Below are 12,457 nucleotides of genomic sequence, written 5' to 3'. Positions count from 1 at the left end.
AGCTCACCCTCCCGCCCAGCTTTGTGTCATCTGCAAACCTGGAGTTATTGCATTTAGTTCTCTCATCTCAATCATTAATATATGTTGTGACTAGGTGGGTCCAAGCACTGATCCCTGTGATACCCCACTAGTCATGGCTGCCATTCAGTAAAAGACCGGTTTATTCCTGTTCCTGTTTCCTGTCTGCTGTGCTCAGTTGAAGCCAGTGTTGTGCCACAATGCCATGTGCTGTCAATGTGTGCAATCACCTTTTGCGTGGGGCTTTATTAAAAGACATCTGAAATCCAAGTAAACCACATCCCCTGGTTCACCCTCAATCATTCTATTAGTTAAATCCTCAGAAATTTCAGGAGGTGTGGGAAACATGATTTCTCTTTCATTATGTTCCAAAGAAGATTCTTACTGGAACGGGACTGTTAGCTCTGTTTCTCGCTGCCCACAGATGCTGCCAACCTGCTGACTTCAGTATTCCGTTTTCACTTCAAATCCTCAGCATCTGCAGTATATCATTGTTACTCCCTTGCAGAAACCCACCTTGTCTCTGTCTGACCCCCTCAGTATTTTCCTGTTATCACATCCTTTCCAGAGGGAGGCACACCCTGAGTAAGGATATGGCTTTGGGGAAATTGGAGACAGTGTGGTCATTTGGTGCAGAGGGGAAGAGGTGCTTTTTGCTTTTTTTGGCTTATAGTTTGTCAGTTTTTTTTAAACAGGATAAACTGAAGCCCAGGTTCAGGGTCCGACACAGAATGGTAATATCACAGGTAAACTGCAGGTTCACTGGTTGGTGATAATTATTCATGTGTCCATCTGTTACACTCAGATTGAAGGCAAATATGGGAAATAATTGCAGATTACAGACCAAATGATCAGTGTGATTTTTAAAAAAGTCAAATTAAGAGCTAAGTAATTAAAATGGAGATGCAAGGCCAGGTAATGTGTTGTTCCCACATGATGTAGGAGCTGAAGGACAACACTTGGCTCATTGTGTTGATTGCTTGAGGAACTCTGACTCAGAATTGATGAACTGGAGTCTGAGCTCAGAATATTGTGACATATCAGGGAGGTGAGAGATACCTGGACATTGTGTTTCAGGAGGCAGTCACATCCCTGAGATTAACTACCTCAAATTTGGTCACTGGTAAGGGACAGGAGGGAGTGACTATGAGAGAGGTAATGCTGTAGGAGTCATAGCCCTTGAACTTGTGTAACAGGTTTGATATTCTCACTCCCCATGGGAATGAACGTGGGGGCTGTAGGAACGATGAGGAAGCTGACCATAGCAACATGGTACAGGAAGCCATTCAAGAGGTGGGAGAAAAGGGAAATGGGATTGTAATCAAAGATGACAGAGTCAGGGGAATAAACAGTGTTCTCTGTGACCAGGATCAGGAGTCCCGCACGGTGCCTGGATTCAGGATATCTCACTGGGCTGCAAATGAACTTGGAGTGGTCTATATAGATACCAATGAAATCAGCAGAAAGAGGAAAGTGAATCTACTGAGGAAATATGAGCAGCTACAGACTAAATAATAAAGTAAAACCAAAATGTTAATAATCTCTGGATTGCTACCTGAGCCATGCGCAAATTATCGTAGGCTCAACAAGATTAAAGAGGTAAACACGTGGCTCAAAGATTGATGTGGAAGAAAGGGGTTTGAATTCATGGGACATTGGAACTGGGACTGGGGAAGGATGGAGCTGTTCCAATGGGACGGGCTCCACCTGAATCATTCTGGGACCAGAATCCTGGGGAATTACATCACAGCCTCAGAGTGAAGGGATGACCCTTTAGAACTGAGATGAGGAGAAATTTCTTCAGCCAGAGGGTGGGAACTGTATGGAACTCATTGCTGCAGAAGGCTGTGGAGGCCAAGTATTTGAGTGTCTTTAAGATGGAGATAGATATGTTCTTGACTGGCAAAGGGGTCAAGGACAACAAGGGGAAGGCAAGAAAATGGGGTTGAGAAACATATCAGGCATGGCCGAATGGTAGAACAACTCGATGGGCCGAATGAGGTAAAAACGACTTCAACCCCAGGGCATCAATGTGGATTTTAACAGTTTCCTCATTTCCCCTTCCCCCACCTCATCCTCGCTTCTAACCTCCAGCAACTCGATCCCTGACCTGTCCGGACTTGTCCGACCTGCCCAGCTCGTTTTCCACCTATCCACTCCACCCTCTCCTCCCTGACCTATCACCTTCATCTCCTTCCCCACTGACCTATTGTACTCTATGCCACTCTCTCCCCACCCCTACCCTCCTCTAGCTTATCTCTCCACGCTTCAGTCTCTCTGCCTTTATTCCTGATGAAGGGCTTTTGCCCGAAACGTCGATTTTGCCTGTCCTCGGATGCTGCCTGAATTGCTGTGCTCTTCCAGCACCACTGATCCAGAATCTGGTTTCCAGCATCTGCAGTCATTGTTTTTACCTTGTTAGTTAATAAAAGCCTTACCACAAAGTTTGTGGAGTGATTTTTCAGAATAAGTGTCCCTGTCGCATCCTTTTCCGATATGGCTCGTTTCTAATTCAACAGTTGTCTGGATCGATGTAATAGGTTCATCACAGGTTTCCAGATGTATAGCTGGAAACAATGCCAAACTTCCAGTGCCAGGTTCATATTCAATTCGTTTGCTCCAACCTATATCATAAACACATTAATGGTCCTCAATACAAAATATGCAACATGTCAGTAATACATTGTTGACTCAGTCAAATATTTAGTTTGATTTCTTAATTATTAAGTAGGTACTAATTCAGATAGAAAGGTTTATCTTGGATCTTAAAAGCATACATTAGGAAATTAATACACTTTAGATCACAGATGTTAAATAATTTATTCTTTAGTAATGTCAAACAACTACCAATTACTTTAGAATTGTGTTAATTCTATTACCTTGCCAGCCAGGTTTGCATGTGGGTTTAATGCTGATCTTAACAAGAACATCTTCTGTCGAACGCTTCTTCCCACAGTCATAAGCCGTTACTGCAAGCTTATACTGCCGGTCTTTGCTGTAGTTAATCTTCTCAGAGTTTTTAATATACCCTACAAAAATCACCAGTTTACAACACATTATCCCTCAACAGTCAAATGCACAGATGCTAATCTTGCAAACAGATTCCATGCTTGTTCTTCAGGAACACAACATAAAAAAAATTGGGAAGAACAAACGAAATAGCCCGTGTATTGGTCACTTAAAAAAATGACAGCTTGAAAAACAGTGAGGTTTTCTTCGTTATGTCACCAGCTATTTATTACTATGATATGAAAAAAGGGGAAAGAAAAATCAAAACTCATTTTTCATCAGTAGCCATGAACTCATATTGGAGAATTCAGATGAGAGAACGTTGGTGTGATGAGAACTATACATTCTATGGTTAAAAGGCTTAACATCCACTGTCTTGAATTAGTGAAAAACAGCTAGTTGGGCTCAGTATCGGAGGAGTTCCAGCAGCCTCTGAACCATAACTAAACAAGGACCTTAAGAGATGGGAAGAATAATGGAAGACAGTGAAAACAAATTGTTAACTTAGAGAATAATCTTCTTACATTAATTTCTATTTATAATGGGAAGGCAAGATGCAATCCACAGATATACAGAGATTAGCAAACACTGAGGAACCACTAAACGCAAACTCAAACAAAAACTGATGGTTTCCATTATGTTGAAATAATTAGCGGCATTTCAACCTCAAATTTTATAGTTCAGCTCAGGTATGTTTAACGTCTTCATCTTTGAGACCTGTGTTGCTATACACATCAGGGGACTCTAACTTTTTTTATATCTCTCATTTGTGTTTTTAATAGATTTTAATATTCTGATTTAAGATTAATCCACCAACAAGGTGGCAACTCCTACAGGACAAGCTAGTGAGTAAGAGATCTAACATTGACAATGCCAATTATTGGATAATCTAGAATCTTTCCTTCTTGCCTTGAATTGTCATTTGTAAAATCATGATCTAGATGATCCCACATAGAAAAAAATGAAGTCAACATCTGACAAATATTTTACTCAAAACGGAATCATTGTTAAAATTTAAAATTCAACATTAGAAATTCGAAGTTTAATGTCCTTATTTGGAAGTGCATAACCACGTGACTCATCACTTACCATCTTTATCAATAGTGAATGGCACATCAGGAGTAACAATTTCGTAACTGCAGATCTGGCTGAACTGAGGTGAACAGTCTGCATCGATTGCTTCCACTCTCAAGATGCTATCATACTTCTTTCCTTCAATGATTGTGGCTTTGTAAGACTTCTCTTTGAAAACTGGGGCGTACTCATTTATGTCATTCACCTGGATATGAACATTGGCCCTGTAAAGCAGAAGTACTGGTTAGGAATTGGAAGCACATTTAGAAAGCCTCCCTAATAACTCTTGGATTTAATCAGCTAATAGCAAATCATACAGCCCACAAAAGACCAATATTCAACCCAGAACAAGTACTGAACTAGCCAGTCCTAGTTAGGTCAGTAGTAAAGCTGCTACAGTTGATCTATTTAAACAGCACCTTTAACATACTAAAGCATCCCATCGGAGTACTGCTGTTCCTCCACACCAGATGAAACTGATTACCAGCCACACAAACAACAGATATTTTTGGTCCAAGTGGAAGGTATTGAAGGAGCAATTTGTAAAAGAAATGAGTCGAGCCAAAAAGGTTAGGTAACACCAAAGTTTAAGGACTACGTAGAGGCAAAACGTGTGGCGCTGGAAAAGTATAGCCGGTCGGAGAGCATTCAAGGAGGACAGTCAACATTTCGAGCATAAGGCCTTCATCAGGAATGCGGGGTAGGGTGGGCAGAGGGGTGCCTTGGAGATAAATAGGAGGGTAGGGGGTGGATGGGAAGGTGATAGGTAGACATGGGGGTGTGGGGTGTGGGAGGTGACAGTGATAGGTCAGATGGGACGGTGGAGCGGATAGATGGGAAAGGTAAATTACAGGCTATCAAGAGGGCAGTGAGAGTTGGAGGGTTGGATCTGGGATATTGTAAGGGGAGGGGAGGTCTAAATTGATGCCATGTGGTTGGAGAATCCCAAGGCTTAAGATGAAGCGTTCTTCCTCTAGTCATCAGGTGGCTTGGATCTGACAGTGGAGACAGCCCAGGACTTGCATGTCCTTGGCAGAGTAGGAGGGGGTGTTGAAGCAGTCGGCCACAGGGCAGTGGGGTTGTTTGGTGTGCGTCACCCAGAGATGTTCCTTGAAACGCTCAGAGTTGGCATCCTGTGTTCCCAATGTACAGGAGATCACAGATCAACAGAACAGTAGATGAGGTGTTTGTATGTGCAGGAAAATCACTGCCACATGTGAAAAGATCCTTTGGGGCCTTGGACAGAGGTGAGGGCACAGGTTTTACACCGCTTTTGGGGCAAGGGAAGATGCCAGAAACGGAGGGTGGACCTAATGAGAGGGTCACTGAAGGAACAGTCTCTGAAGAATGAAGGTAGGGGTGGGAGGGTAGATTCTCTACAGTGTGTAACAGGCCCTTTGGCCCAACAAGTCTGCATCGCCCCTCCGAAGAGAAACCCACCCAAACCCATTCCCCTACCCTATATTTACCCCTGACTAACACTGTGGGCAATTTAGCATGGCCAATTTACCTGCACATCTTTGGATTGTGGGAGGAAACCAGAGCACCCGGAGGAAACCCACGCAGACACAGGGAGAATGTGCAAACTCCACACCAACAGGCAGGAAATGAACCCTAGACCCTGGTGCTGTGAGGCAGCAGTGCTAACCACAGCTACCGTGCTGCACCGTATCTATCTGGTGGTGGAGTCTGATTGTAGGTGGTGGAAATGGCAAAGGATAATGCGCTGTACCTGGAGACCTTTACCACAGCAGATGAACTCTTACAGGGACCGAATGTCCATGGTGAAGATGAGGCATTAGGGGCTGGGGAAACTATGCACATGCATCCGCCAGGCAAAGGTCTCCAAGCCCTCAGTTTCTTCCTCTCTCGCCAACCCAACCTGTACCCCTCCACCGACACATTTGATTGGTGGAACTGGTCTTCACCCTCAACTTGTCCTTCAAATTCTCCCACTTCCTTCAGACCAAAAGGGGTAGCCATGGGTCCCAGCTATGGCTGCCTCTTCTTTCAGGTATGTGGAAGAGTCCTACAGTTACACACTAGCACCATCCTCCACCTTTTCCTCCACTACATTGATAACTATCAGCATTACCTTGTGCTCACACAAGGTTGAACACTCAAACTTCACGAATATCTTCCACCCTGAACTTAAGTTCACCTGACACTTCCCTCCCCTTCCAGGACCCCTCAAGTCTCCATCTCTGGCGACCAACTCAACACAGACATCTACTTCAAATCCACCGTCTCCCAGCTATCTGGACTACACCGCCTCCCAACCCTTCTGTAAAAAAAATGATATCCCTTACTCCAATTCCTTTGCCATACCTGTGCCCAGGAGAAGCAATTTCACTCCAGGACATCGCAGATGGCCTCCTATTTCAAGGACAGCAATTTTCCCTCCCACGTGATCAACAATGCCCTCAAGCGCATCTCCGCCATTTCCCGCGCCTGGGCCCTTGAACCCCACCCCTCTAACTGCAACAAGGCTAGAACCCGTATGGTCCTCACTTTCCATCCCACTCATCTCTGGATCCAACGCATTATCATCCACTATTTGAGCCACCTCCAGTCAGACCCCACCAGAGGGGTATTTCCCTCCTCACCCCATCTGCATTCCGCAAAGACCATTCCCTCTGTGACTCCCTAGTTAGGTCCACAGCCTCCATCACCAACCCACCCTCCACAACTGGCACCTTCCTTGCTGCCACAAGAGGTGTAAAATGTGTGCCCTCACCTCCGTCCAAGGCCCCAAAGGATCCTTTCACATCCAGCAGAGATTTTCCTGCACATCCAAACGCATCAATCTACTGTGTCCATAACTCTCAATGTTGTCTCCTCTACGTTGGGGAGGCAGGAGACCAACTTGTGGAATGTTTCAGGGAACATCTCTGGGGGACACGCACCAAACAACCCCATCGCCCTGTGGCTGACTGCCCCTCCCACTCTACCAAGGGCATGCCAGTCCTGGGCGGCCACCGTCAGATTCAAGCCACCCGATGACTGGAAGAAGAACGCCTCAACTTCTACCTTGGGACCCTCCAACCACATGGCACTGTCAACTTCACCTTCACTCCCCCTACCTCATCCCAGATCCAACGCTCCAACTCAGCACCACCCTCTTTTCATGTCCCACCTGTCCATCTATCTTCCCACCCATCCGCTCCACCCTCCCCTCTTGCCTGCCACTACCTACGCATCGCATTCCCTGCCAACTCCACAACGCCCCCACCACATTTACCTCTCAGCTCCCTTCCCCATTCCTGAAGGGCTTATACCTGAAGCGTCGATTCCCCTGCTCCTCAGATACTGCTCTGCTTTTTCATCACCCCACTAACTGATACACCTGCATCTATACTCCTCACTTTCTCTGTGTAGTCAATGGGCGTTAACAAAAGATTAAGAAAAAGACAGGAGGTGCATTCTCTTCATAATGATCTAAAACAATAAATACTGGAAATGTCTCTGTCAAACGAGGATATGAACAGGCTCGGACACCTCAGTAAACACATAGGTAGACATTCACTTTCAAAGTGCAAACAGAACATCCACCTCAGCAAACTCTATTCAGGTGTCCAGCACAATGAAGATTTGCCAAAATAGCAATGGTAATCTGGTGATACAAAACTGAAGGATGATCCATATGTAATTTGCAGAATGCAGATAATAGGACCAACAAAAGTCAAGGTATGTCCTGCAGATAAACATTCCAATTCTTTAAAGTCTTGAAGGTAGGAGAGAGGGGGTTGTGATAGGGGGCTGATGTTTGGACTGGATGCCTGTGACCAGCCATGTGCCACAAGGATTGGTGCTAGGTCCACTGCGTGCCATCATTTATATAAACGATTTGGATGGGAATATACAAGGTCTGTTTGGAAGTTTGCAGATAACACCAAGTGATATAGTTGACAGTGAAAATGAAAATCTCAGAATACAACAGGACCTTGATCAGATGGATTTTTAATTTAGATAAATGTGAGATGTTGCATTTTGATAAGACAAACCAGGTAAGGACTTCAGAGTTAATAGCAGGGCCCTGGGGAATGTTGACAAAGGGCCTAGGGGTGCAGATGCATAGTTCCTTGAGAGCGAAGTCCCAGTTAGACTTGACTTTCACAGACAAGGTGGTGTTTGGAACGCTTGCTTTCATTGGTCAGAACATAGAACACAGGAGTTAGGATATTATGTTGCAGCTGTACAGGTCATTGGTGAGGGCACTTTGAGAATACTGCGCATAATTATAGTCACCATTCTATAGATAGGAACGATGTTATTAAACTTGAGGGTGCAGAAAATATTTAAGGGTGTTGCCATGACTGAGCTATAGAGAGAGGCTGAATAGGCTAGGGCTTTTAGCCCTGGAGCAGTGGAGGCTGAGGGGTGACCTTAGAGGTTTGTAAAATCATGAGAGGCATGGATAAGGTAAATAGACAAGGTCTTTTCCCTGGGACAGGGGAGTCCAGAACGAGAGGGCATGGGTTTGGGGTGAGGGGGGGAAATTTTAAAAGGGACCCAAGGGACAACTTTTTCCACACAAAGGATTGTGTATGTATGGAATGAATGGTCAGAGGAAGTGGTGGAGGCTGGTACAATTACAACATTTAAAAGGCATCTGGATAAGTACATGAATAGGAAGAGTTTAAGAGGGATATGGGCCAAATGCTGGCAAATGGGACTAGGTTAGATTGGGATGTCTGGTTGGTGTGGATGAGTTGGCCTAAGGGTCTGCTTCCATGCTGTAGAATTCAAGTCTGCTAGCACATGAAAATTGTGAAGTCACCCTTGATCTAATTTTCTTGCCAGTGAAGTAATTGGGATGATTTGAAGAGGAAATATAATCAAGACTGCCCAACTGGTCGTGCAAACATGAAATAGTATCCCAGACAGGATTTTCTTCCATTGGTCGATTGACCACTGCTCATAATGGAGTGATTGAAGTAGAACTGTAATAACTTGAGCACTGTGACTCAGTAGTCATGATCCATATTTTTGTTATATATGGAAAGTGAGTTAGGATTGGCTCTGGAAATCAGCAGGATAACTTACAGCGAATGATGCAGGAGCAACCAGTGACATCCAATTAATTGTACTACTTCCAACATGTTGGGGCCAAGAACTACTTTAAAAAGGGATGAAGGAAATAATTAAAATCTCAGATGAAACAAAATGCTTTCACATCCATATCTTTGCTTAGACTTGTAATATGATTTCTTTTGAAACAGATCTTAAGAGTCATTTTCTCTAAATTATGTGCCCTGGGGGAGAAGTGTATTTAAATTCGATGAAAGATATTATTGAGTTCCTTTCACCAGCAGTGAGAGGTAAGCCACTCATAGCTTAAAGCAATGGAAAACTTGTCTTTCAGATATGGAAATCAGCCTGAACAGATCTCTCTCAATGCACCCCACCCTTCAGCTGTAACACTTGAATGCCAAACAGAGTATAACATTTTAATCTTCAACAGTTAAAAGGATATTTCAGCCAAGTAAACATGTCAGAAATAATACCAGGAATCTCTGCATCTTGTAGGATTTATACAACAGCAGAACTTCTGATCCTGCAGCATATGCTCTCAAGAATTTACACTGACCCCTTACTACACTTAAGTCTTGAAAACAGCTGTTCAAAAACTACACAGCAAAATCTCAATTCTTTATCAACAGACAACTGGGCGGCACGGTGGCACAGTGGTTAGCACTGCTGCCTCACAGCGCCTGAGACCCGGGTTCAATTCCTGCCTCAGGCGACTGACTGTGTGGAGTTTGCACATTCTCCCCGTGTCTGCATGGGTTTCCTCCGGGTGCTCCGGTTTCCTCCCACAGTTCCAAAGATGTGCAGGTCAGGTGAATTGGCCATGTTAAATTGTCCATAGTGTGAGGTCAGGGGTAAATGTAGGGGTATGGGTGGTTTGCGCTTCAGCGGATCGGTGTGGACGTGTTGGGCCGAAGGGCCTGTTTCCACACTGTAAAGTAATCTAATCTAATCTAAAAAAAACAACTGATGACTTGGGCAGAACATAGCAATCCTTCAAGGTGAAAGAAATTCCTTTACTGCTGTGTCTGCAGCTGAGGTTAAAGCTGCAATTACTTGCCATTTGGATGAAGGAACCAGGGATGCTGTTGCGAAATTTGCAGACCAAAGATAGATGGAGAAACAGGTAATGCTGAGGAAGCAAGGAGGTTGCAGAAGGACTTGGACAGGCTAGGAGAGAGTGAGCAAAGTAGTAGTTGATGGAATACAAACGTGAGGTTATGCACTTTGGTAGGCTACAGAAATCGAAAGCAAAGCATTCAATGATTCAGCCTCTACAGCCCCCTGCAGCAATGCGTTCCACAGATTCACAAGAATTGGAGAACTTCCTCCTCATCTCCTTTCTAAGAGAAGGGAATGTTGTGCCTTCTGATCTTGGTCTCTCCCAGTAGTGGAATCATCACCACGTCCACTCTATCCAAGTCTCACAGCATTCAGCAAATTTCAGAGAGTCGAGTATGTGGTACCGGAAAAGCACAGGTCAGGCAGCATTCGAGGAGGAGAATCGACGTTTTGGATATAAGCCCTTCACAGCAGGGATCAGGAAGGAGATGTGGCTGTGGTAGCAAGTCTGCTTCAGGACATGGCTAAGAGCTTCACAGCAGAGATGACAACCAGGGGTGTGGGGGAGAGAGGGAGCGGTGAGATCATTGAGATCCTTGTAGAGAGATCAGGAGAACTTCAAGGTAGGCATCCTTGGAAGAGACTTCGCATAGGACTGAAATCATCTAGGAGGGTACATCAACAAGAAGGGTTTGTACCCAAAATGTCTATTCTCCTGCTACCTGACCTGCTGTGCTTTCCAGCACCACACACACACAACTCTAATCTCCAGCATCTGCAGTCCTCACCTTCTCCAACTGAGAGTGAGATCCCCACCATCCTTCTAAACTCCACTGAGTACAAACTCAATCCTCAATTGCTCCTCATATGACAAACCCTTCATCCCTGGGATCATTTTTGTGAACCTTCTATGGACCCCTCCAATGCCAGCACCTCCTTTTTTAGTTATGGAATCCAAAACTATACTCATGATTCTAAATGCGGTGTTACAAGCGTCTTTTACAGCCTCAGCAGTACATCTCCTCTGCTGTTAGAATTCATTTCAAGAGGGCTAGAATGTAACATTACATTTGCCTTCCTAAATGTTAACTGAACATGCATATTAACCTTAAGATAATCCTGAACTATGATTTCCAAATCCCTTTGTTAAGGCAGCTAGATTCGCGATTAGTAAGGGGATCAAGGAGAAGGCAGGAGAATGGGGATGAGAAGCCTATCAGACATGATTGAACGGTGGAGCAGACTCAATGGGTCGAGTGATCCAATTCAATTTCTGTATCTATGGTCTTCCTTCATCCATTCAGTCACCATCAGGAATGGAAATGGGAGTCGAATAATAACCACCACCTGGGAGGTTACTATTATCAGAAACAAGAAACAAGGCTTGAAAAACCAGGCCTAAACAGGGCCTTTCAAAAATGCGCAGACATTAACATTCACCTTTGACATCCCATTGCTGACAGTTAACACTGGCTTTTAAACTGACTCACTTATTGGTTGGATCGTAGCAAGTCGATTACAAAATAAATCAATGCTTCAACATTCTTTACTGCTCAGTGCATACTTACTTATGGGACTTCTTCATATTTCCTCCATCGGGATCCTCTCCACAGTCATATGCCTGGATAGTAAAGGTATACTCTTTCTGTAACTCACAGTCCATCTTCTCTTTTGAACGTATGACACCTTCACCGGTGGTTTTATCAACCACCACAGCTTCAAATGGTACATTCTGTCCATGAATTCTAAATCCACAAATCTCACCTAGAGTTTTAACAAAGAGTAAGTTAGAGCTGGAACCATTATGCATTAAATTAACAAAAAAGTTAATGTGCAACAGCAGTCCAAACTTCACAGCCAGGGATTGTTTTTGTGAGGGTCTGTGGAAAAAGCAAAGCCTGTGCCTTGTTTGGGTGAGTTCTGGGACTTAGTAAAAGGAGCATATGCCTGCCTTCCAGCCACTGGTTTACATTGCATCCATTCATGCAGGAGAGAGAACGAGAACGCGCACGAGAACGAGAGAGAGAGATAGCGCGCGCACGCGAGAGAGAGCGCGAGAGAGAGAGCGCACGAGAGAGCGAGAGAGAGAGAGAGCGCACGAGAGAGCGAGAGCGCACGAGAGACAGAGAGCGAGAGAGCGCGCACGAGAGAGCGAGAGAGAGAGAGCGCACGAGAGAGCGAGAGAGAGAGAGCGCACGAGAGACAGAGAGCGAGAGAGAGCCCACGAGAGACAGAGAGCGAGAGAGAGAGAGCGCACGAGAGA

General features: G+C 44.7%; 1 protein-coding gene across 4 annotated transcripts in view; it reads right to left on the bottom strand.

Moving 5' to 3' along the window:
- clstn1 (calsyntenin 1) overlaps positions 1 to 12,457 on the bottom strand; it is an 88,025-nt gene that overhangs the window by 26,296 nt on the left and 49,272 nt on the right. For all 4 annotated transcript variants that reach the window (XM_043676194.1, XM_043676196.1, XM_043676195.1 and 1 more), the window contains 4 exons: positions 11,763 to 11,958; positions 4,117 to 4,325; positions 2,898 to 3,047; positions 2,457 to 2,642 (listed from right to left, as the gene is read on the bottom strand). In XM_043676194.1, the coding sequence (XP_043532129.1) occupies positions 2,457 to 2,642; positions 2,898 to 3,047; positions 4,117 to 4,325; positions 11,763 to 11,958 (741 nt within the window). The remainder of the gene's footprint in view (positions 1 to 2,456; positions 2,643 to 2,897; positions 3,048 to 4,116; positions 4,326 to 11,762; positions 11,959 to 12,457) is intronic.

The sequence above is a fragment of the Chiloscyllium plagiosum genome, chromosome 34 (assembly GCF_004010195.1).
Source record: "Chiloscyllium plagiosum isolate BGI_BamShark_2017 chromosome 34, ASM401019v2, whole genome shotgun sequence".
NCBI classification, from domain to species: Eukaryota; Metazoa; Chordata; class Chondrichthyes; order Orectolobiformes; family Hemiscylliidae; genus Chiloscyllium; species Chiloscyllium plagiosum.
Note: the sequence above shows the minus strand (reverse complement) of the source record. Positions and strands in the feature narration are given on the sequence as shown.